The 27295-nt window shown below is 40.5% G+C and overlaps 1 protein-coding gene across 1 annotated transcript in view; it reads right to left on the minus strand.

The window, feature by feature from the left end:
- The window catches only part of rimbp2 (RIMS binding protein 2), a 173582-nt gene that overhangs the window by 20277 nt on the left and 126010 nt on the right, over positions 1 to 27295 (minus strand). Inside the window, exons 13-20 of the mRNA XM_036578287.1 lie at positions 22292 to 22443; positions 20331 to 20981; positions 18753 to 18902; positions 17680 to 17835; positions 10859 to 11665; positions 9198 to 9312; positions 8397 to 8519; positions 2662 to 2831 (exon numbers count right to left, since the gene is read on the minus strand). Of these exons, the coding sequence (XP_036434180.1) occupies positions 2662 to 2831; positions 8397 to 8519; positions 9198 to 9312; positions 10859 to 11665; positions 17680 to 17835; positions 18753 to 18902; positions 20331 to 20981; positions 22292 to 22443 (2324 nt within the window). The remainder of the gene's footprint in view (positions 1 to 2661; positions 2832 to 8396; positions 8520 to 9197; positions 9313 to 10858; positions 11666 to 17679; positions 17836 to 18752; positions 18903 to 20330; positions 20982 to 22291; positions 22444 to 27295) is intronic.

A 27295-nucleotide genomic window follows, 5' to 3' on the forward strand; every position in this document is an offset into this window, starting at 1 on the left:
AAGTTCCTTAAAAACAGACAGTTATGAGTGTTAAAGAGATAGAGATAGAGAGAGTAGGCCGCTATCATAGTGAATACTTCGGTGTAAAATTACACAACTGTCAATCAACTAAAATGTATTAGGTGCTAAAAGTTTGCACTTAATTATTTTTTGAAAAATACACTCAGGTTTACAATCTCTATATACTTATTTTGTAGTGTTTGAAATGATTAGGCATTAATTTATAGTCAGACCATTTATATTAGAAAAAATTATGTGCAACTGATTCCTCTACAGCTCATACCTGGGCCAAAGACTAATTTACATACCAGCATATGCAAAAGTTTGAACACCCCGGTCAAATCACACTTAAATGTGTCGTTTTTGTCCTAGTTTTAATGCACAATTTCAATTCATTTGCTGTTACATAGTAGAAAAGCATAAAATATTAACATATGTTACATTCAGCAAATAAACAGTAACTCTGCATTATCATGTGCAGAAGTGTGTTCTCTGTAGAGGATTATTTTCATTTAGAACAGGGGTGTCAAACTGAACCACTGGAAGGGCCATATTTAAAATTCTCTGCAAATTCGTGGGCCAGCTGCGTTTTTATTTCCTTTTTTTAGTTAAGATTTTGCCATGACCTTTATGGTCCATTGTTTATTCAAAATGTCGCTGCTGTCGGAGAAAAACCTTGTATCTCCATTTTACCGTTTTTGACATAATTTGAAAATGTCTGTTGCTCTTTACATTGTGTACAAATTTCATGATGAATGGACCAGAAGAAATGGATCAAAATGACTTGGCAAAAAGTCGGGTTCCACTGACTTACATTAAAAGTAAAGTAGGTTTTTTACTTCTTCTGTAAAGTTACCATTTTGGAGATACGAGGTTTTCTTCCAACAGCAGCGATATGCTAAAACTGCAACAGCAAAATAGGCATTAAATACTCATTTAAAAATAATTCTAAATAAAAATAAATACATTTAGGTATTTTTTTAACCACCTATTTGCTTGAAATAGCCACCAGGCACCTTTTCTTTTTGTGTAACCGCGGGCCCATAGATTGTTTCTGGGGGAAGGGGACGGAATGTACACTATGTTGCAGTGCATGCTGGGGACCGTAGTGCATCTCATGGTGAAATTGGCTAATTTTAATAGAAATTTAAAATAATTTCTGTGTCACGGGCCTTGACCCGCGGGCCTTGTGTTTGACACATGGGATTTAGAAAATAAACAACACATAATTTGACAAAGGGTGCCAAAACTTTTAGCATACAACTGTATATTTCTAAATTTAATGCATAAGGAAAGTGTTATCAGTTCCTTAAACCAACAGTAAATACTGTTTAGACTGTGAGGTCTATAAAATAAAATGGATCTGCTCTTGATTACTGTAAGGATGCTATAGGACAGGGTTGTCCAGTCTTATCTGCAAAGGGCCAGTATGGCTGCAGGTTTTCATTCCAAACGAGCAGGAGCTCACCTGATTCCACTTGTTTAATCAATGGCTCAGCCTTCAAGCAACAGATCATGTGTGGTTCTGCTCTGTTGGAAAGAAAACCTGCAGCCACAGCGGCCCTCTGTGGATAAGACTGGACACCCCTGCTATTGGAAGTTGATTGCTTATGTCTTCAATCATCCAGAAGGGGGAGCCCTCACTCACATTGATAAAACAACAAAGTGAAAGCCTCATGCTATTACCATTTCTTGAACATCATATTTCAATAAAGCAACCCCAAACTCATATGACACTTTGCAGAAAAATGGTTTCTATAAGGATGAAGAAACGCTGTGATCAACACCTAATGTGACACTAGAATATTTAATTCAAACTAAATGTTGGGTGAGCATATTTTCATTTATAAACAGATATTTAAATAGATCAAACAATAACCTGCCAATTACATCCTCTCAACCAAGCTGGGCAGCGCATGGATTGATATAGGAGTTCTGGGCCAATGCCAATATTTAATATTTTTATGCTGATGCTGATACTGATACATACGCATCATAAAATGTCGAAATTGAAACTGAATCCTTCAAGATTAGCATTACAGAGAAATGTAAGCATTTGTAAAGAGGTATGAATGCAGTAAAATTAATAATTGTAGACATTAGCACAGTAGTTCAGCACAGTTTAATCATTAATTGTTAGTTGCCCTTGACAATTTTTTGGAGCATTTTTTTATCAATACCTAAATAATTTTGACATTATTGCGCATCCCTAATAACATGCAATGGAAGCGAATGGCATAGTGCAAACTGCATGCCAAAATGACAGCATATGTGCTTTTTGATACTGTATGAAATATTGTTATCTGCGAAAATGCAAAAACACTAGGAAACATCTTGAAGCCTGAATTTTGTCCATTCATTTGTCCATTTTTATAGAAGCAAACTGAAGAACAAAGCTCATCTTGGATGACTGACTACATTTGGATTAAGGATTTTTCACCAAACTGCCCCTTTAAGACACATACGCAATCAAAATACGGTGATATCTGCAGAAATAAACCGTCACCAGCATTTCAATAATGATAGATAAAATAGATAGAACTTGTATAAAAAGAATAACTTGCCCCCATTTATATAAAATAATTTATTTGATATTTATTATTCATTCTGTACTCTAAACTGGTCTCCACTTTGCTATTCATCGAAATCATCATGGCTCACCTTTATAATCTGGCCCTCTTTAAAAGGCAGCTCCTCAACTGCAGCGTCAGGGTTGGGTGACATGGACAGGGGGTCATAGTCAAACAGCGCCACAAAAATCCGCGGCAGGTCATCCAGTTCAGATTCCTCGAAATAGTCTGGAGAGCGCCTGTCCCGTCCACCATAGCCATCTGGAAGACACCACACACATACCTACTACTACTCTCAGAACCAGAAAACAGGCCACATCTGTAGCGGCTGTCTTTTCCGAGCAGCAGTGAAGAATATGAGTGATCATTTACGGTGCTGTTTGGATTGAAAAGCATCTGCGTTCGATCAAAATACTAAAATAATATATCAAAAATCAGCAACAACTTCAATTTAAAAACATTATACACAGTAAACCAATCTGAATACCTAAACGTCACACAGTTACAGCTTACAGCATGAAAACAGACTGAGCACATGACAAATGCCCAGAGAACACATAGGCACATCTCAAACCGAGCGGCAGGGTGCAGCAGGAGTTTGGGAGAAACAGCCATGCATGCTAAAAGAACAGGGAAAAGGAGAGTCAACATTGCTGTTTTACCACAACAAGGCAACGTCACTTACAGGAATGATCCACTGTAAAGTCATTCGATCACCCTTTATTTTGATGGTCCCACATAGATGATCTGGAGATGGTCAAGTTATCATGCTGCTCATCATTTACAGGAAGGATCCACAGTGAAATCATGGATATTTTGAAGTCTTTTTAAAGGTTCACCTTTCATGGTGGAGAAGCTTAGAAAAGCTTACAAACTATTATGTGTTTACTAGGGATGCATCGATACTAACACTGGCATGAGGAATCGGCCCAATATCGTGCTCACTTATTCATACTTGACCTACAAAAAATTCACCGACAATATCCAATAGCAGCTGATAACATGAGTGTGCGCTGCTGCGCTAATGAACAAATCGCTCAAGCTGACTGTGAACGAGAGTGTGCTTGCACAGCAAAGTGTTTGTGACGCCGTGGCAGTTGGCCGTTGGTCACTTTAAACATATACCTTTTTAAACACACACAAACTCAATCACAACCACTTCCACTATACAGGTGGAAACACAGGCTAAAAAAAACGAGGAGAAAAGGTTGACATTTGCCACCAAAGTCCATATATGCCGACTTCGAATAGACCTGCGAGGTATAAATTGTAATACGTTGATTTTTTATTGTCTTGGTAATATAGGCTGTGGAGAGACCGTATTGTCCTTTCATTTACATTAATGCCTGCTCTTAGTTTCAGGGTACAGTGTTGCACAAGTTAGCAAAGCTGCTGTATCAGGTTCTCAGCGTGTCTGCTCGGTACTCGGACGCAGAGTGTTATTTTGAATGAAACAGCTTTATTGATAATTGTCCATAGACAGAGTCTGTAGAGCCTGGGTTTCTTATAGCAGGTCAATCAGACCAATTTTGAACAAATAAATAGGCTTTAGAGGACATTCAGCTACAGCCTACACATTTATCTTACACATGTGGTGTTGGGGTGCCCTGTGATGAACTGGCGGCCTGTCCAGGGTGTATCCTGCCTTCCGCCCAATGACAGCTGGGATAGGCTCCAGCTCACCCCCTCTGACCCAAAAGGATAAGTGGTGCTCTATAGAATAATTTTCAGAAAGGTTCTATATAGAACCATCTACATCACGTTCTGCATCAATCTGAAGAACGCTTTTAGCAAAGCAAAGAACCCTTTAATCATGAAAAAGGGTTCTCTGAGTGTTCATGGTTGTATACAGAGCCATTTTCTTTACTAAAGAACCCTTTAAGAACCATCATGTTTAAGTGTGTACTACAGGCCTTCTTCAGTGGTCTCTGACAGCTATATGTACAGATGTTAAACAGGAGTAACACTGATTTTTCAAATTGTCTGCATAATTCAGTGATAGAGAGGTAAACAAAGTCATTCAGAGTGGTTTGGTGTGAAATGGTTCATTGTAGAGACACTTACAAACTCAGATTACTTTACAGTGGTGGTGATGGGAACCAGGGCAAATATAGCCATTTTATTTACTATCCAAAACCACCAGTGAACCTACACATCTTCTGAGTTTTTATATGTAATATTATTAGTGGTAGTAGCAAATCTGAAAAATTAAGTGTTTTTTAGGGACTATTTAGCCTTAGAACACCCTGCATGTACCTCTCCGCCATCAATATGTAAAAATGTATGCTTTATGTCAAAGTTTTGCCTCAAAATTATCATAAAATAAAGTGTCAGACATCATTCGGAGAAATCATATCAATTTTATGTAATACCTTTCTGTGAGGAAAGTTTTAGAGGTGTTAAACTCTTCAGACGTCTGGTTCCTATCACCACCACTGTAAACAATGCTGATGCAGTATGTGTCTCTATAACAGCGCATTTTACACCAAACCACTCTGAACGACTCTGTTTACATCTTAACCATTTATTCATGCAGAAATGCAAAAATCAATGGATTTTCACATTAGGAATCTGTCCTGCCCTGCGATTTGCAATCTGGCAAAACTGATTGATTGCCAACAGGTTGTTAGGTGTCAGGTTAGAGTTATGACAGGAGTTAGGACTAGGGCTAGGTTTAGGTGTCGGGGTGAGCTTAAGGTTAGGGTTAGAGTGAGTGTTAGAATTAGGGTTATGGAAAAGTTAAGTTACAAATTTGACTGAATGTCAGTTTAGAAGACAAGATGAGCATCTACTTTGGATCAACAGAGGACCTTTAAAATAAAACGTAACCGAACTTTCAAATTAGCGTCAAGCTTTGCGGCAAATCAAAGCAGGTGAGTGGTGGATAATTCAGTGACGAGCAGGAACAGTCACTGAACACCTCCGCCGTGGAGGAGAGAGATGCTCGCAGACTTCACAGTGGATGTTTGAAGTAAAGGGAAGGATATCATGAACATTCTACAGAGCCATGGAGCTGACAGGAAAATGAACCATGCAAGTTACAGATCGTCTCACCATGCTGGACACGTACCGTCTATCTTCCTACTCTACAGTCATTATCTGACCACTCTTTTGAAGCCTATTTCACTTCAGCTGCTGACACTTTTCTCTAATGACAGCCCACTACACAGAAGAGAAACGGACATAGGACTAGAACTAAACAGGAAAAGGGCCTTCATGCAACACAGACAAACAGTCAAGGAGCAGGAGGGAGAAGACAGGGTTGTGCAGGCCACCTCTGGACAGGGAGGAAAGGAGCAAACGGAGGGATAGAACAAGAAAAGGGAGAGTTTTGGGGGTTTGGAGGCCACAAAGGAGGGGAACGACATTCACACCTCTACATACTACTGTCACTGCCTCAAAAACAGGAAACATCAATGCTTGGAGGGCCACTATGCTTAATTACAGAGCATTTTGTAAGCTGGTCTTAAATTCAGTCATGGAGAACCACATTTCTTAACTGATTCAGACCAGTCAAAGCCTGCTATTAGGTCTCAGTGTGTTAAATAAATACATCAACCAAAAATGCCATTGATTTTTCTACATTTTTGAATAATTCAGTGGTTGAGATGTAAATAAAGTCAGTCATAGTGGTTTGGTGTGAAATGGTTCATTGTTGAGAAACTTGCGGACTCAGATTTCTTTACAGTGGTGGTGATAGGAACCAGGGGTCACCATGACTACAGGGGTCACAACACAAATATATCCAATTATGATTAGTGAACCTACATGTATCTTCGGAGGTTTAATATACAATGTTGATGATGGTAAAATAGTGGAAAATCTGAAAAAAATCTGTTTGCCTATTTAAAAACTGCCTTATAACAATGTATCATATCTCTATTCATAACCATTTGAGTAATAACTTTCTGTGATGGAGTTTTAGAGGCATTAAACTCTGTAGATGTCTGGTTCCTATCACCACCACTGTGAACAATTCTGCCTCAGTAAGTTTTCTAATTTCACATCAAACCACTCTGAATGACCTTACATCTTAACGATTTCATTATGCAGAAATGTTGAATATCAGTGTAATTCCCCTTTTATAAAGCCAGAACATGAAAGCGAGCGGACTCCCACTAGCTTTCATTCACTGTTAGCCATTTTGGCAATTCTGGTGCTGTGCCTCATGACTGGAGACTGATGCCTTTTTAAGCCCTGTCTCACTTTACCTCTTACTTTTAAATCTTCAAAAAGAGAGTGTATAATTTTGAGTTTTCAAATGTTGAAATTTCAGAATTAATCAAACTAATTAATCAATTTTTTTTTCATATATTATTTTTGCACTTTACTTTCCGGCAGTGTTCATATGGCTACATAAGCCCTTCATGACAACTGACAAACATTTATAAACACTTATTCCAGCAGGTGTTGTTTGTCATAACGATCACATTTGTCAAGTTGACATAACATCAGAGTCAGCTGACATGAATTTTTTCTGACTTTAGGTTGTTATGATATGTTCTTGTAGCTCAGTGGATGTCACAGTGTCATACGACAAACGTTCCCAAGTGAAGCTGATTGAACCACGCTAATGTTAGCCTGTGTAGCTGAGTCAGTGATGATCGAGGCACGATTCAAATAAAATTTTATATGCATTTTCCATTTAAGGTGGAATGGAAAATGCATATGAAAAGCAGATGAATAAGAAGTCAACTTCAGCCCTGTAGTAATTAAGATGTCAAACAAGATTCAGCAATGTATTTGTTGGGCCTGCAGGGCTTGTATCAGACAGCAATACTGTCAAAGGTTTATCTACAAATTGTTCGGTTTTATTTTTACTATGTTTTACATATAATCAGCATTTAATATACACTAACCCAGGGGTCGGCAACGTGCACACTTTTACTCTCCTGTTGTGACTCCACAGCAAAATTAGATTTCTAGGTGAAAATAAAATAATCCTCCTTTGCAGTAAAATAAAGCTCTGTTGATCGTTCAACACAGTTTAACAATAAATGATCTTAAACGCTGGAGTTAAAGCAGCCCATATCTGCTAATTTACTCTTTAACCCTGAAGATTGGCGCACAGACTGCTGGTCACCATAGCAACACAGACAAATCTCGCCTAGCTAGTAGCTAAAAAGGCAAAGAGGAAGGCTTTAGACGAGCATCGATAATTTGGAGACAAACTGACTTATTTGCATTTCTAGCTGAGCTAAAGCTTAAAGCAGAGCACAGTAAGGCAGTGTTTTGTTTATATTTTTACATTAGCACATAGTGAGACATATTTACAGCCACGATGGTAAAACTGACATGAAATGCTGTGGCTCCCAAGGTGGTTTGATTTTTGTTGAAAGGACAAAATGGCTCTTCTTAACATTTGGGTTGCTGACCTCTGCACTAAGCTATACACTAAGCTTTAATATACACTAAGCTATACGCTGTACACTAGCTCAGTTGTTATAAGGTGCTAATTTAGTTTCACTCAAAAAAGTGTCATGACCCAGTGTCAGAAAAGATCGAGGTCACCTGACATAGGTGTTCTTTCAACTTGACATCAAAGTTAAAAAAGGCAAAAGTAGCCAACAGACTACTGGAATAAACCTTTATAAATGCTTATGTAGGTCCGTCATGATGATCTTCTGTAGGTGTTATGTAGCCTTACAAACATGAAGTTCACATTTACAGCAGCACTGCCCTCCAAGCACTGCTTCCCCTCAGCTCTCGGGGCGCTGACATCACCTACAGTAGGCCTATTTTAGCTTTTATTGCTCTGCTTGTCCTTTCATTTGTTTGGTTTTCTCTGACTCTGTTGGTCTTCCAGAAAGGAGCTGCTCCACATACCATATCGGTGCTCTGAGCGCTGTGCCGGCCATTTCCTGCGGTGAGCTACACTGCCATAGTAAACATCGTCCTTGGGTGAGAGGTTCCCCTCACTCCCCTCACTGTTATTCTCCATGGTGATCTCTACGGAAACACCAATCAGAGCGTTACAGCCACACCCTCTCTAACTGGCCACCCCCACCTGCCCTCGGCTGTCTGTGGAGAATGAGGTGCGTTGAAGCAGAGTGGAGATGTTTTCCGGGATCAGTCTGTCTTGAGCGTGAGCGTTTTAGCCTGGAGCACCATGAGCTGCAAGGCCAAACTGATCCCAGATCTGCAGTTAAGGCCAATCTTCTAAAATAACAGCAGTGAGTAAAACAGCAATGTTCCAGCTGTTCTTGGTGATATTGGTACTCTTAAAAATAAAGGTGCCAAACAGGGTTCTTCATGGAAGAACCACTGTTGAATCCCAAATAGAACCTTTCAGTGGTTGGTAAAAGGTTCTATACCAGTTAAAGGAACCTTTATTTTCAAGAGTTCATATGGTGGGCTGAGGTCAAAGCTTTTCAAAGTTACTTTTGTGCTGACTTTGATCAGTGATACAGTCAACAGTATACAAATCACTAAATCAAGCTAACACTCAAAAAGCAACAACTCAAAATCCTGAACGATGAGCATGGTTCATTACGGGACTCCAGAGTTCATGACTACGACATGTTAAGAAACACATAGAGGGGAATGTACACAACAATGGGGGGTAGGGGGGTCCTATAAGGAAGGGAGAAGGCGGGCGTATCCCACACAGGACGTGACCTCACTGACCAATGGAAGGAACCATCATAGGCCTTCTCTGGGGGGGCGGACAGCCATGACTCGTCCTACGGCCAGACTGGTCCAGTCGATCCGAGCGTCCCGTCGGGGGGGAGTTCCCTAAAATCTTCAAAAGCAGACATCAAAATATACAGTGTTAAAAGCTTCAGTCGCAAAAAAAAATGGCATTTATATTATGATCAAATGAAACCACGCCCACTAAACCCATAATCAAAGCAGTTATGTTAAGCATGATCTTCCATATAAAGCAACAGTCTAAAATTTCAAAACAAGGAGGATGAACTCATCAAAAAACGTCCAACAGAAACACTCAAAAACAAACCCCAACGACGACATGGGTAGGGTTTCAAATCAGATGTTTAGCTAAAGACCATTTGGGTTTTTGTTCTGTAAGTTCTCAGTGGCTTTGTGTTGAAGGAAGAGGGTATGAGAGAGAACGAGATGGCTTCTAGAACCCAAAGTCATAATTCATCACACTGTTGACTGACCACTGAGGGGGTTAAAGATATAGCAGTTAAACGGGAATTCTCAAAATTCTCCAAAATTCCTGCATAATTGAATCATTGAGATGTAAAGTCATTCAGAGCGGTTTAATGCTAAATAATCTGTTTTGGAGAAATATACCATCTTCTTTACAGTGGTGATAGGAACGAAGAGGTACAATGTCTACAAATACAGCCATTTTATTTACTATTCAAAACCCCCAGTGAACCTACACATCCAGTGAGTTTTAATGTGTGATGTTGATGATGGTAAAAAAAGTGATAAATCTAAAAATACAATTTTTTTTAGAGACTATTTTGCTGTAAAATACCCTGCATGTATCCCTCCGTCATACAAAACATACAAAACATACATAGGCCAAAAATGTACTGCAAAGCTCTCATAAAACTATCATAAAAACAATGTTGTGGTGTATTATTTAACAATTTAATGCCATAACTTTCTGAGAGGAAGCATTTAGAGCCATTCAGCTCTTCAGACGTCTGGTTCCTATCACCACCACTGTGAACACATAAGCTTCTCCAGCACAGAGCATTTCATATCAAACCACTCTGGATGACTTTGTTTATGTCTTAACAATTGTATTATGCAGAAATTTGGAATAAAAACTGGTGTATATGTGTGTCACTGTGAACTGTGCGCTACAGGAACATCTGGAGGAACCTGACAACTTTGTGCTGGTCTGCCGTTTGATTTGAGAGGCTGTTCACAACCCATAGTAGGAACAAGAAACACTCAGAAATGGCCTTTAGGTAATAAAAAAAAAATCTACACATTCATAAAAAAACTCACTTCACATACTAGGAAAGATTAACCGATTCATATGATACCGAAACAAAACAAACCAATAAGCCAAAACAAATAAACAAAATGAACAATGAGCATGAAGCAAATTTCAGAAATTTCAGAACATCTGAAAAAAGAGGAAAAAAAGACAGAGAAAAAGAAGAAAAGTACAAGGAAATGGACCCATAAAAAGGAAGAGGTGGAACACTGAGAAAAGAGGAATGGTTTTACTGCTTAGTCGATGGCAGGGGGCAAAGCAGTTGGTTGGATGAGGCGGAGTGAGGGATGGTGGACTGGAAGAGCAGGAGGAGGAGGAAGAGGAGGAAGAGGAAGAGGAGGAAGTGGGGGTTGTAGACACACACCAGAGGTTCATCCACAGCCCTGTTGAGTCTGGCCACAGAGTGGGCCCTAATGTCCCTGCTATAGCTCCTGCCAACCTCAGTCAGCCTGCCCTCGCTCCGGAACCTTCGCTGCGGGTGACGAAGAAGAAGGTGATGATGGTGAAGGTGATGATGCGGCCGATAGTAGTGGCTCCTCAGCTCAGCCGCGTCCAGGAAGTCCTCCTCCACGCTGGACTGCCGGGTCAGCGTCCTTTTCCTGCCGGCGGCCAGCGCCCGTCTTTCCACGGGACCCTCGCTGTGGATGATGCGCATGTTGGGTCCGGACCCCACCCTCAGAGGGCTGCTATGGTAATGGTAGTGGTAGCTTCCACGGTACCCCAACGAGCCTTCTTCCTCACTTCCACAGTCCAGGCCACTGTCTGGGCTTTTGGTGGTTTGCCTGCTGCTGCTGCTGCTCCAGCCGGGACCCCTGGGACTCCCAGGACCCCCAGGACCTAAAGAACCCTCCAAGGATGTGTAGCGAGGGGAAGAGCGCTGTCTTTGCAACCTTCGGACACCCTTGCCTGGAGAAAGGTGGTCAACCTGCTGCTGTTGCTGCTGCTGCTGGTCCTGCTGGTAGACCCTGGACGTCCCAGGCCGGGCCTCCTCAAAGCGAAGCCGCTGACCCATGACATCCGACCCGGTGTCCGGCAGCTCCTCCTCAGCCACCTCCGGGATGCTGTGGAGGCGCTTGTGGGAGCGAAGGGAGCGCTGGCGGACCACCTCCCGCTGCAAGTCCCAGCTGTCCTGCTCGTCCACCCCGGCTAGGTCCTGCCGCCTGTAGTACGCCTTCAGGGAGGCCCAGAGCAAGAGGGGGGGGGCCCGATCCAGGCAGTAATTGTCAAGTTTTATTGCAGTTACAATTTTTTCAACAGTGTATTTTTGTTTTTCAATAAGTTTGTTGGTGCGTTTTGTTTTTTGTTTGAAGGTGTTAGAACAGGCAGAGAGAGAGGACACGACAGTGTGCAAACAAGGAACCAAAATGGGAAAAGAAAGACAAAAAAATAAAGACAGAATTAGTTTCCCTGAGGCCATGGCCGTGTGTAATTAAAAGCATGCAGTCTCATTCCGTGACGGACATGACATGCTGGCGGACGGGAATCTGTGGAGGGAATCGGTCAGGAACAGACGAATCGCAACAAAGATGGGTTTGGAGAAGGAGATCACATGATGCAGGACCTGTTCGAACAGCCCACAGAGTACAATGATCTGACAGAAGAAAAAAAACCTTCAAAAGACATGATGTGAAAGAACTGATGCCAAAATCTAGATCCAAAACAAAAAAAAAATATGTGGGGGAAAAAAGATCAAAACAGAACGAGAAAGAGGTTTGTGTGCCAAGCACATTGCGGGAAAAGGACTTGCACTGGCCGAGTGAACTACAGACCACTAAAGTACAACAGAGATATCAGTAAAGGTCAGCACCAATCTGTTCTAACAGTTTCAAAGTCCGCCGTTTTGGGCAGTTTCAAATCTGCGGAACACTTTTGATAATGCTATTGTACATGCAGGTTGTTTTGCTGGCACCTCTGAGATTTGTGCCCAATCTCCTTCCGTTTTCCTTACAGAGCAGAGCAGAGGGCCGGGCCGATTTCGTATTTGTCATCATGGAGCATGGGGGAAAATGGAATTTCCACACCTACCCCACGCATGATGACAAAGAAAAGAGAGATGTGGCACTGGTACACTGAGAAAGGGAAAACATGTATTTAAATTAGGGCCTGACCAACATGAAAATGTTACCAGTATTGTTTTCAAAGAGCTGGAAATGGTCTGATTTAGTTTAATACTTTACTGATCGATATCATTGTCAACTGTAAATGATCAGATATGATTGTCAGTTTTAAATTGTCAATTTTTTTTAAACGGGAATTCTGGCCCAAAGTTAGTAAATATGCCGTACCCCCTTAAAATCCCAGGCTTGTTACATACTAAGGCTTATTATTCAGTAACTACAGGGACTTTAATGCAAACGGGTGGAGCAATTCTTACGTTATAAAAGTGTGTAATAAAACTTTGGGCCCACCGGTTGGCTGTGGCCGTGTAAGGGGTTGATATGTTATTAGCGGTGTTATACAGCATTCTGCAGTGCAGCATAATGTCCCTCAGTCTTATCGTTTTCTCAGCATTCATTCATATTGTTTTAATGTTTTCATTCTTCAGTGCTCTCACTATACATCATTCAATCTCTGTGTTGTCAACCAATCCTGACTGCTAGCCTAGCCGCTGATCTATAGGCTAATAAATACAAGCAAGCTAGCATTACAGTATCTCTCTTGTCAATGGTTCTGTCTTTGTTTGGCACAAAATCAACATCAGAGACAATTTTTTAACCTTTTTAATCAGAGAAAAGATTTAAAGGTAAGGTGTCTAGACAGTGAGGTAGCTGCTTTGCTAACCTTAGCTTTCTGTCCTCATCTGACAAGGCATTTCAGTGATTCGAGTAACCCATATTCTCCATTGTAATGATGATTTGAAGGTAGTTACTACAGTTATAAAGCTGTAATAAGATTTTCAGTGTCCTAGCAGTAGCGTTAGCTACCTGGTTTCCATCTACATTGGAAAAAAATGAAAATGCTGTAGGAGGTGAGTAAATATGTTTTCAACAGGTTTTCATTTTGGCCAGAATGTCTAAATATCCTAAACAGCATAAGCACAAAGTGAGCGTTTGGTTACTGTTGTCATTCTTTATGAACAAACCGTTAAATCAAATGTTCTTCTGTCTGATAAAACAAGCTTAAATTCCTATAAACGTGACCTTAACATTGGTCAATATTATCAGCCAACCAATAAATCGATCGAGCCCTAATCTAAACAGCAATAGTTTAATTCATTATTGATGTATCAACTCGTCATTTCTGCTAACTGGAACGCCCAGTTGGACCAAAACAGGTTGTCTATAACAAGATTTTTGTACCATTCCATCACTGCACTCATCCAAGAAGTCACCAAACTGACAGATAATGCAAAACAGAGATGACAAATATAAAAATGAAACATACCAATTTATTGCTTTAGATCGTTACAGTGGTGTTTTGTCTCGACCCATTTTAGCAGCTAGAACTTGTTTCTATTGTTTGACTCAGTGTGTTTTAAATACCTCCACAAAAATTTGCCACAAAAGAGAGAGAGAAAGACTCACAAGATAACTGTTTAACACTGAGTAAAGCAAAAGTTAACAGAAGCATAACCATGAGACAAACATAACCAAAAGTGAATAATCGTTTCATTTAAGCATGCCCACTTAAATGAGATTCCCAAATGGCCTCATCATGGCACGAGCATCTCAGCTGGTGACATCATTCAGCTTAAAACTCACATTTACATACACAGTATTTCTCAAAGGTAGTCTAAACGCATATATAATAACTTTTACAATTGGTCTACATACATTTGAACACATTTTAAAGGTGTTTTAAAGGTGTATGTAAGTACGTCACACATAAACAATTTCTTGACGTCAAGCTGGCTGTTCACATCACACATACCTGCACAAATGTTATTTGTCTTACAGAAAAGTCATTTCAGAAGTGTTATATTGCCTCTTTGCATACAACATGACTTGTAAAAGTAGCGAGTTGTCCATAAATTTTAACAAAATACAATGTAAGTAGAACCAAACACGCATGCATGTCATATCATAAACACATGCAGTGCGTGTGCAGCCTCATGTTAAACCAGTGGTTCCCAATCCTAGCCCCGGAGACCCCCAGAACTGCACATTTTTTTGTTTTTGCTACTTTAACACACATGAGCCACAGGCCTGGCGTCAGAAGGGTTGCCAGATTGCTTTCAGCCAGAAAAGTTGAAAACTTGCCAAAATGTATGAAAGACCACCCAAAAAGTACAAAACAGTCTAGGGTCATTTTAAGCATAATGAAATAATACAGCATTTAAACAACAGCAAATAAGCTTCTGGGTATGTTTGCTGCTGTCTTGCCTTCAAAAATTAGCAGATACACTATAAAAAGCCTCATGGCTCATCAGATCTACTTGAATTACTTCACGTGGTAACAAAACTAGTTTTAATCAACTCAAAAAATTACTTTGATTGAAGGTACTGAAGTTGTTGCTAGGTGGCGCTGTTGGTCTTTTAAACAAACGTGTTTATCACTGACAAAGAAACTATGAATAATTTCCACAAAATGATTAAATTATTTGACTTGTATGTGTATTATCTGATTTCCATACCCCAAGGAGGTTTTTAATGCGTTGTGTATGATAAGACTTATGATCTCATGCAGTCAGAAAGGCAAATGAATAACAACAATATTACAAGCGTAACTATCCCTCATTCACTTTTTTTTAACATGCTTACCTTTATAGGATCTGCTGAACAGATCATGGGCTGATTTCCAACAATAGCAGAACTCTTTACAGTTAGTAAAGCCATGTTAACTGGTCAAACTGTGTTTGCCCAACATACATCCATTACATGAATAATAAACTGGGTACATTAACTGCTGATGTAGATTGTGATTAATACAGATGGGGGGGGGCTATGGCCTCCTCTCAACAGGAGTGAGTAAAATGTTTGTCAGTCAAAGTTTTGATAGCTGATTGGATGTGGGGAGGAGTTAGGCCTATTCACATTTAAGCTGCATTATTACATAATGCAGTTTATTAATTAAATGTTCTTTTTTTAAAACCCACCAAAATAATGACAAACCTTTTTTCCAATTTTGTCCACCTGCCGAAGGACTTTTTCCACCCGCCAAATCCAAATAAAATTCGCCCTAGTTGGTGGGAACCCGCCCAAGCTGGCAACACTAGGTATCAGGGAGTTATTTAGTGGGGCAATACCCCACCAACCAATCATCGTACCCCACTAGGCTCAGTTTTTGTACAGCAGCAGCTAAGAAAAAAGTGAAACTAAACTAAAGCGTTGCTCCTGTTTGTCGGATGTGCCCGATGTAAAGGGCTACAACATTTAACAAAAGATTTGAATTTGAAGTTTGAATTCCTTACTCTGTATTGGCTGCATTATAGGGCTGCACTGTATTTTGTGAAAAGATAAATTAGCAGATTTCCTAAATTTGTACAACTTCAATGATTTGCTGTAGTTTTAGGATGATTCAGTTCTGGCGCTGAGCCTGATAACCCACTGATGATAGTGTTAATGACTGCATTACGCATTAAATCGGGTGTTGAAGCAGAGGAAACACAATCACATGCAGCGTCTATGGTCTCCAGGAGCAGGAGGGAGAAGCACTGTGTTAAGCCATTCAGATAAGTTTAGCTTTGTATGACTAGGTAGGCTTTAAAAATGGTTGCAGGATGTTAAAGCTGGGTAGTGCAAAGCCAATGTAGCCCTGTAAAGAGCTGACTTGATATAAATCTCTTTACAAGCCTCATTCCAACCTGAAACCCCAAACTCAGACTCTGTTTTCTTTACACAGATCCAGCTAATGCCCCGTCTAGTTAACTTTGCAGGTGAGCCCTTGTATCTTAATGTAGTCCATGAAAAATCTGAGTCACACTGTTTTCCTGTTAAAAATGTAGTCGAGCAGCCAAGACGTTTCAGAAATTTGCTTCCATAATTCCGTAGTTTTACTCTGTTAGCATACCTAAATTATCCCTCACTTGCTTTAAATTGCATTGCGCTGTTAAAGGTGCAGTGTGTAACATTTAGGAGGATCTACTAGCAGAAATGAAATATAGTACACCATGTTTTCATTAGTGTACAATCACCTGTAACTATGAATCGCTGTGTTTTTGTTAGCTTAGAATGAGCACTTTGTATCTACATAGGGAGCAGGTACTCTTTCGACAGAGGCCACAATGTTGCCTTGCCATGTTTTTACAGTAGCCTAGAACAGACAAACCAAACACTGGACCTAGAAAGTGTCTTTTGAATTTTAAACGTTGGAGCATTAGCTTGAATTTTGCTTGAATTTACTGGCTGGAAGACGTAGAAAACAGAAGAATCAGTGGTTCCTGCGGTGATGACTAACAATTTTGTGTTGTAAGAAGTATGAGAACCCAAATGGAAGATCATACTTACTATTTAGCACAAGAAAAAGGAAGGGAAGGTGAATCCTCTTCATTAAAGAAGCAAAAACGTGAAGAGGTGAAACAAAATCAGGACAGCTGACAGCAGAAAACCTGACGGACAGTGTAGGTTCTGCTACGTGCTTGGAAAGGGAGGGGTGAGGGAGGGATATTCAGTAGATTGCAATCTGCAACCTCACTGCTAGATGCCACTAAATCTAACACACTGCACCTTTAAGTAATCACAAACAGACATGCTTTTGTAGTTTGTGACACTACATAACACACTAGAACATAGCTAAAATGTATACTTTGCATAGCTAAAAAAAGTAGGTTGCATAGCTAAAACAGTAGTAGCACCCATCCTAAATCCTAGATTTTGTCCATATTATTGTCCATTTTTGTAGATAAGAAACCACATAAGCAAGTTTTTTCAGATCACACTCTTTGCAGTGTGCAATAGTTTAGAAACACAGTTCGCACAGTTTGCATACAGCTACAGGTACATAAGCCTTGTAGCTCCAATGCAAAATCAAAACAGCAAACGTCACACAGTGAACATGTCTTGGCAGATCGACCACATTCAGAGTAAGTGGAATACTGTCTAAATTTGTTTTTTCTCTGAACTCTCCTGCCCTGAATCCCTTCTAAACCTTGGCCCTGGTTAAAGCAGGCTGCCTCGACTAATACCGTCCACGAGGGGGCGGCCTATAGAAAACTGCGTACTCCATCCCTCTGCGTCTATCCACCGCTCGAGCTGGAGGCCCCCACGCCCAGTAGAGACGGCGGCCGCTAGCGTGTGTGTTCCGTACCTTGAGCGTGTTGTGTGAGTTGATGCTGCGGCGGCGCCCTTCCTCCAGCTGCATCTCCGAATACAACTCCTCCTCATCCTCCTCCATTATATCAGACAGGTCAGAACCACGGCTACTCTCAGTGTAATACTCCTCACTGTGACTGTAGTGGTGGTGCTGCAGAGAGAGAGAGGGGAAGCACAGAGAGAGAGAGAGAGAAAAAGAGAGAGACAGAGAAATACAGAGAAAGAGAGACAGAGAGAGAGAAAGAGAGAGATACAGAGACGCAGAGAGAAATACAGAGATGCAGTGAGAGATACAAAGAGGGGGAAGAGAGAAAGAGAGAGATGAAGAGAGGGAAAAGAGAGAATAATAAAAGAGGTGAAGAGAGCAACGAGACGTGAAGAGAGTCACAGAGAGAGAGAAAAAAAGATGAACAGGGGAAAGACAGCGAGAGAGAAATAGAGTAGGTGAAGACAGGGGAACGAGATAGGGAGAGAGGGCGAAAGAGAGAGCGTGAGAGACAGAGTGAAAGAGAGAGAAATAAGAGATGAAGAGAGGGAAACAAGTGATGGAGCGAGAGAGAGAGCGAAAGAGAGGGACAACGTTGATGAAACGGAGAAAGAGAGTGAGACAGAAAGAGAAGGAGCAGAGAGAGGGTGAGACAAGGAGGAGAGATGGAGAGAGAGGGAGAAAGAGAAAGAGAGAAAGAGAAGGAGGAAAGAACAGAGAGAGAGAAGGAGGAGGAGAGAGAGGGAGAGAGGGAGAAAGTGAGAAGGAGAGAGAGGGAGAGAGAGAAAGAAAGAAAGAAGGGAGAGAGAGGGAGAAAGAGAGTGAAAGAGAAAGGAATGAACAGAAAGCAACAGAGAGAACAACAGTGAAAGAGCGAGAGCCTTTAATGTGTCCTCAGATTACAGAAGAAAAACATAATTCCCCCATTTTCACCTTCAGAGAAATCAGCCCTAAAAATAACACAGAAAATCAAAACTGCAGATAAAAGAGAAGGAAAGAGCCGTTAAAACGGTTTTCTCTGATGGACACAAGGGTGAAAACGGAGGACAAGATTGTTTAAATGGCCTGTTTTTCACTCTTACATGTCTGCCCAGTTCTGAACCCCTGAGAAACTCGTCCACTGAGGCTCCTCTCCGTCTGGCGTGGGGCGAGTCGTAACCATCCTCTTCCTCATCGGAGTTGAGGGAGTGAAGGGCATTACTCCTCTCGCTGAAGATGTTCCTCCTCTCCGTCTAAACCACACAAACACACCCCAAATGATGGTTATCACACAACAGCACACTGAGCTCTATAGATAATGTACTGCAGTTAAAAAACACACCACCACTTAAAGTGATAGTTTGCTGAAAACTCTAATTGAGACAGCTTTCCCAGTATCCCACATGCAGTGGATCAGCCAGGATGTGTTTGGTGCCTGAAGTTTGTTTCTTCAAACTTCAGCTGTGAGGACAATGTAGCTAACAAGTAACGGGGGGTTAAACTCCACCAAAAACAGACAAAAGTACAGACAAAATTCAGCCTTTAAAGTAGCTGTTTTTAGCTATGCAACATATTTTTGTACAAGTTTATGGACAACACCATGTCATACAGTGTCAGACACACTTAATCTAGTGTATTTGAGATTACTAAATAACTACATATGGTTTGAGGGAAGTATGTGATGATCTGAGCATTCAGGTTACACATTGCAAATGGTGGGGCTTAAGCTTCCATTACCTGTCAGCTACAGAAGAAAACTTTAGACACCAAACACGTCTTGGCTAATTGGCTAAGGGGCAAACAGTGTATATTAAAGCAGAAGCATAAGCATAAGCCACGAAAGGCTGTGTGTTACTGCGATTTTATCACGGAAAAGGTGTTCTTAGGCACGACATAAAGCGTAAAACCTCCCTCCCTGTGATGAAACTGCAGTAACACACAGCCTTAAGTGGCTTCTTGCTTTTATAAAACAGCGGCCAACATAAAATATGATTAAATACACATTTTTCAGCAAATAATTTAAGTTATTATTAATAATAATCAACATAAACAAGTATTCCTCCAAGAAATGTCGTTCCTTTAGAGTGTGGCATCATTGCCAAGAAACCATGGGCCGCCGAATGAGGAGAGCGATCGGTCGTCCATCTCTGTATATTGCGGTCATTTCATTAATTTTTTTAAGCCTTTTGTCGTATAACAATCAACATATGATAACACAGGACTGTTTACTGCAAAACTTTCACTTTATAAGTACTTTCTGGTCTCCAAATTACTACAGTAAGTCTTATTTAGCACCAATCCAGCGGCGCCCTCTTCTCACACCGGGACTGAATCTCAAACGGCTCCCTGCTCCCTACATAGTGCACTACGTGGGAAATTATATACTGGATATTAATAGTGTTAATTATTATTTATCGTTATTTTCCTCTAAATTTGGTCATGGAATAACTTTTCATTATGTTATATAGTTTCTCAGTCATTTTAGAACCTTCCACAGCTCTGATTATTATAATGGACACATCTAAAACTATTTTTTATTTACAGCTTTCTAGAGTCCTATTAAATATTCATAAGATAAACACAACATCTTATTAATTAATCTGCAACCAAATTGGTTTTACAACATTAAACCCTGTGGTTCCAAATTTTTGAATGTAGTGTGTAACAGTCTGTAGACTGACCCTGTTGTTGGAGCTGTTTCTCTGGGCGGCCTGCCGGGCCATAGCGCGGGCCACTGTGTTGGGGATGGGGGCTCCCTGAGGCTGTGGCAGGATCCTCTGGGGCGACGGTGAGCGCCGGCCCTCCGGGTGCGGAGGAGGCTCCAGGCCGTGGCCCCCAGGAGTAGGAGGGGGTAGGGGCGAAGGGGCCCGGGGGTGAGGGTCCCAGGGCCTCCGGGCCAGCTCAGGCTCTTTGGCATGGGGGTCTCTGGCACTTGGTAGGAGTTTGTGTTTGGGGATGGAGTGGGGGGAGGATGGAGGGTGGATGTGGGGGTGTTGTGGAGGGGGTGGAGGAGGAGGGTGCGGGTGTTGGGGGTGAAGAGGCGGCGGGTGCAGGACGGGGTGGGATACGGGCTGCTGGAGGTGCGGTTGAGGGTGGGTCGGAGGGTAGCTCTGTGGGTAAGGGGGAGGCGGTGGGTGTGGCTGGGGGTGCGGAGGCGGGCGAGAGTGGGGCGGAGCCGCCAGCAGGTTGTGTGGAATGGCAGCAGCATTGGAGTCCTGAGACTCGCCTTGTGCTGAGATGGTCCGGACCACCACCTCACGCGCCTCCAGACACTGAATACGGTTCACCTCCACTGTCACGTATTCCGCTGTGGGGTACATCGCCTCCGCTATCTGCACACACCACAGTAACAACAATAAAAAATCAAAAAATAAAATATTAACTGTGGCATGTGCAAAACTTTGTGCACCCTTCCTGTCTTAGAACTTCATTAACTTGCAAGATTTTTGTCAGATGATGAAAATTCAACAATGTAATAAATTCTCTGACTCACAGTGGTGGGCAGAAGTTTGGGCTTTTCATCAAATTACATGTTTTGTAATGTTTGTACATGTGTGGATTTTAGACATGAAAATAAGTGGACACATCCTCTACAGAGAGCACACATTTTAATGCAATTACTATTTATAATGATAAACATATTGGGGAAAAAATAAGACATAAAACATGGCCTATGCAAAAGTTATCATACATTTTCTATTTAGTATTTTGTTTATTTTTTATGCTTTTTTTTTCCAATATGTTAAACTCAGCAAATAAATAGAAATGAAACTAAAAGTTGCAGAAAATGTCATATTCAAGTTCCCTGTAGAGGATGTGTTAACTTATTTTTATTAAGGGAATCAACACAATATGGGGTGGAACACAATAAGTCAATGGAACCAGACTTTTTTCCAAGTAATTTTGGGCCGTTTCTAATTTTTGATTTTTGGGCCGTTTCGGTTTCCGTTTCTTTATATATATATATATATATATATATATTATTTCATGATGAAACGGCCCAAAATTACTTGGGAAAAAAAGGCTGCTTCCATATATATACGTAGTTACTGTTTTATTGCTTCACCTTTATCAGACTTTTCAAGAAGTTGCCTACATAATAAACCCTACATGAGTTTAAAATAGCTAAGCAGTTTGTCCAGCCATGTTTTAACCATATCGATAAGTAAATGTGTGTTTTGTCAAATCTTACAAAATCTTACATAAAGCCCTGCGTTATATAACACCACTCATTGGGGCAGAGCTGCTATGAATAACATCTGTCAGCAGATGGCAAGAGTGAGCCTGCCAGCTGGATAGAAGAGAAAAGGGAGCAACTTAAATACACATGAACACACTACATGTACTGGATGACCTTCACAACTGACATCAGATGTTTGACCCTTTAAACTCTAAGGGTTAGTATGTGGGTCCACACTTCAACTCCTCAGTCTCATAACTACAGAAATAATACATTTGGTTCATAGTAGTGAATAATTTATAGTAATTATACTATAAATACAAAATAAAATATATTTATAGCTACTGGATTAAGATAAGATATGGTTTAAGATTAATAATTGAATAATAAGTCTAATGAATGTGCAAATTGGTTTGGTACAAGTTAATGCCTCCTTAGCACTGACACCACAGATCCACTGACCTTTTGACCTTTGGTGCAGACCACGTAACCGATGACGCTGGCTCCATTGGAGGTGCCGCTGGGGGTGAGAAGGGGGGGCTTCCAGCGCACCTGCAGGACACCTGGAGATGGATCACTCTGCACCTGGACATCCTGTGGTGGGAAGGGGGGGCCTGAATAGAATAGAATAGAATAGAATAGAATAGAATACATATTATATCTAGATACCCATTCTAATCTGTGAATTAAACTACTTTAAGGTTCACCCACTGCTGATACAACTTAAATAATCTCCATAGAAAAGCACTGACCACTGGAATGGGATGCTCTGGAGCAGCCACACATAAGCCTAAGGTCATAATGCCCAATACCAAGCGTCAACTAGAGGGGTCTAAAGCCTCCTAAATGCTGGGTTCTGGAGCAGTGGGACTGGGTTCTCTGGAGCCAATGACCTCCACCTAATAACTTTGAGATGAGTTGGAGCGTCTAAAACTGAACATCCAACGTCACAGTCTGATCTCTTTAATGCTCTTGTGGCTGAATGCAAACAAACCCTCACAGCAATGTTCCAACATCTAATGTAAATTCTTCCTAGAAGAGTAGAGGCTGTTAGTGCAGCAAAATGAGACAAACTCCCCATTAATACCCTTAATTTCAGAAGAAATCCTGGATGAACTGGTGCTTACAGACTTCTGGGTCTGTTTCCCAGTTGGGGATTAGGTCTAGTCCCGGGGCCGTATTACAGAAAAGTCTTCAGTGTGAAATCTTATCAGTTCACCATGACAACTTCAGTTAGAACTGAATTTAGGACTGTCTTCTTAAGTTCATCATCTTATCATTTACTCCAGATAAGAAAACAGTATTACAGAAACATCGTAACTAGACTAAACCTCCTAAACTCTGTCCTAACTTTAAGATAAACCCCAGAGGGTCTTAACTTCTGTTTTAACCGTCTGTTTCTACTGTTTTATGCAGTGACAGGTAGCACAGTTCACTATAAGTAGCATAATGATGTTACATTGAAAACAGTGCTTTGACTAATGAGGTTTCCACCCCCCCCCTTATTACCTTTGTGTGTTAATGTTGATGAAAACTGGTCTGATAAAATATTACAGTGATGGTGGTGAATAATGAAGAGACAGAGCTGAACGTGCGTCTGTTTATTAGGAGGAATAACGTTAGCATGCTCGGCTAAAGTGTTTGGGAAACTGAAACTGAAAGTGGTGACACTGATAAACAGCACAAACCGCCAGCACAATATTGTAAACTTCTACTTTTTTCTATTTTTACCTTAGTAACAGTAGCTAATGTTAGCTGTCTGGCTAACTAACGATTATTTTGATGACGTGTTTACGTTTCAGCTGTGTGTGTGTTCGGTTGCTAGGTAACAGACATGACAGTTGATTGTCGACTTAGATGGAGTAAGTTAATATTTCCTAACTTGAGATAAGATGCTGCAAGATAAGATTCCTAAATTAAGATAAAATTTGCTTTTGTAAGATGAATTTGTAAAAAATCTTATCCTGATCTGTCAGATCTTAAGACAAAAAGATGTAAAGTCTCCGTAATACGACCCCAGGACTACACTATCTTTTCAATCTCAGAATGTTGTGTCGTCAAGACTAAACTGCTTGACTGGTTGTGAGGAATACCAAATACAGACTACAAATAAATACAACAAACAGCCACAAAGCTTATCACAATATGTAAAGTACAGGCACCGGGTATTTAAAATAATGTATCATCAGGTAGAATATGATACATGGGAGATAAACATCAGAACCGCCTTTCTGATGCGCCTGCAGTCCTCCGCTGTAAGGCTGATTCATTCTGACTACTTGTCATTATAACCCTCCACCGCTTTTTAGAAATAATCACTATACTAAACTCTAAATGTCAGTTTTCACAGTATTTTTGAAGGATGTGAGCAGTCATAAGTCTGTCAGCTCTTTGTGTAAGAAAAACAAAAAGCACGAGAGAACAGACAGACAGAAAATCAGACAATATCTGAAAAAAACAAAACACAAACGTGCAGCATTTTGTCTCTGAGTAAACGGCTCAAAGCTCATGAACGTCTCTTTGTGCGCCAGCAGTTCCCGTCCTGTGGGAAATGTACAAAACACAGTGAGATTTATCTGATTTCACGGAGTTCTGTAGTAGGCGTCTGTCTCGCGCCAGTCGGTCCCCAGAGCGTGGTTGCGGATGTGTATCATGAGTCCGCATAAACACATCTACATGATTTCATCATTTATGTGTCAATGAGATGCAAACAAGCACGAACTGCACACACGCTCATGTGCCTGGATGTGAACATGATGTAAGCTCTTGTACTGCATGTCAAAGTGTGTTTGTGTGATATTTGAGAGAATAATTAGCATTCTTATCTACATATATTGCTCCAAAATTCAGTCTTAGACGTTGGTTACATTTTCTGCTTCATCACAATCCAAGTAATGATCACATTCAGTGATGTTGAGGTCTGGACTCTGGGGTGGTCAGTCCATTGTTCAGCTTCTTTGTTTGATGTGTCCGTCTCCTTTTCTCAGTGAGGTTCTTCTTGAACAGCTACACATCCTTTCAGACCCATAGTGTTGAGTCGTCTTCTCACAGTGGAAGGATGGACAGAAACACCTGTGGATGTTTTCAGATCTGAAGCAGCTTGATTTTCTCCTCTCTCTCAAAGATGAAAGCTTTAAGTGCTGAATAAATGCAGTTGTTAGGACTCAAATATGCTTTATATACAAATATATCCTGACACTGTATTAAAACAATGTATATATGTATGTGTGTGTGTGTGTGTGTGTGTGTGTGTGTGAAAGTACAGGCTCTCTGACTGTGTGTGTGCCTATGTGCTTATGTCAGCACTATGTGTGTATGAGAGCCTATCCATCTAAATCATACACTGTGGTGTACAGGAGCAGCGGATCTGGAAGCAAACTGCCTCAGGCCCTGCAACATACCAACATACGCTAAACGCTCAACAGCATTCAGCTGTTTTCACACACACATACATGTATGATAAATGTACGTATATATATATATATATATATATATATAGGTATACAAGGTTTTGTTCCAATAACGACAATATCATTACTGTCCAAAAACAAACCTATTTTCATTTTTCATCTGCTGCCCTTTACGTTGTGTAAAAAATCATATAGAATGGACAACAGAAAAGCTCCGAAAGCTCCAAAAAGCATTTACATTAACTTACAATAAAAGCAAAGAACACTTTTGCCCTCGCCTGTAAAGATGAATTTTGGAGATACTTGTTTTCCTTTGGACAGCAATGATATATTACTTTTATATGGAAGATTCTACCAAATTGGTTCAGCGTTAGAGTTAAAAATATATTTCAGACGTTTACCTAACTTGGACTTTAGACTAAATCATCTTGCTCTGAGTGATCCTATACCTTAAATATGTTCATTTTATTAAAATAAATGCCTGAACATTCCATTTTGTCACCACAACAATCATAACACTACCGAAACCTTAAGAAATGTTTCAGTAGTGACAATTTTAGCTACATTTTAGCAGGACTCAAAAACACTAGCCAGCACATGACTAGCAAACGCAGCTTTGAACAGCTGTACACACATAAAATCATAATATTTTATATTAAAACACAAAAAGGTTTATTTAATTGCAGAAACTCTGTGTTTCGGTAGTGACAATTCCTAATGTTACACACTGATTTTCAGTCTTTAGAACACCTTTACTTCAAAACAATGGGATCTAACTGCTCACCATGTGGCCATAAAGGACAGTGATGAAGTCTCACTTCTTGCTTTAAAGTGCAGGGGTGTGGCTTAAATAAGGCTCCGCCTCTAGACTAAAATTTTTGACATGAAAACCTGGGACATTTATTTATTTATTTTTTAACTATTTTTTTCATTAAACTTTAGACAATAAGTCTAAATCTTAACTTTACAAGAAACACAAAAAAGTTTTTAAAAATTGAGAAAAAATTATAAACACAACTTTCACAAGTTGAAATTTAGGGGTTAGGATTTAGGACAGCCCCCTCCTAATAGAAAATATCCTACAAATGATGATTTTGTATATATTTAGCTTATTACTATTATTATAGATAAATAGATAAGAATCACTGAAGAATCAATATCTGAAGTCTGAACACTTAATTGTTTTTTTGAAATTTTTTTCGGGACTTCGGGACTACAGTTCATACTCAGCTGAATGGTCCACATATATATGACTTCCTGTATTCAGTGTGGGCTGAAATGCACAGAACAGTTTGTTGATTTTAAACTGTTCTCACAGGCATACACATTTCAGCCAATTTTTTTTGGATATGCGCATTCTTTGGAAGGCTATAGTGATCCACCCTGCTTCCCAGCAGCCAGGAACAGCATGACGTTTTATCATTTTCCACTCATCTTTCACTCCGACAACTCTGCTATAGACTGTGTGCAGGAAGGACACTCCACAGCAGTTCAATGTGAATGGACAGGTTAAACTGCTGTGGGCTGAACGGACAGTTATATGTAGATGACATCAGAACCATAATTAAATCAAAACGGTCTGTTTTTTTGCACCCTAGTTTCCATATGTGGACAGTATGGAGAGGCAGAATGGTACATTTTGAAACTTGAACAATGTTTACATAGCATATCCAAGAGTTTTTTATGATATGGGGTCTTAATGGTGAGCTATAGTGTGGGTTTCCTCTGAGAGGAGCGTCCTCATCACTGTAAAGTAAAAACTCCATCACTGGCAGTCCAACGTTTTTTATCAGGTCTGATACCCTGGGGGACAGAAAGCCGGTAAAGTGAGGTAGCTTAGGCCTAGTGTGTGAGAGAGCAGGCAGCCATGACTGAGCCTTCTCTGCTCACAGCCAAGAGAGGTAATCCTCACCAATCACGCTTCTGATTGATCTGCACCTGACAGCGCCTGCCCAATGACAAATCATCCGGACTGCTCAATCAGAGCCCATGTCACTGACCAATCAAATCTCTGCCAGATTTCTTCTCAAAGTGAAGAGAAGAGGGAAAAAAAGAA

This window comes from Colossoma macropomum, unplaced genomic scaffold, assembly GCF_904425465.1.
Source record: "Colossoma macropomum unplaced genomic scaffold, Colossoma_macropomum, whole genome shotgun sequence".
In the NCBI taxonomy this organism is placed as follows: domain Eukaryota; kingdom Metazoa; phylum Chordata; class Actinopteri; order Characiformes; family Serrasalmidae; genus Colossoma; species Colossoma macropomum.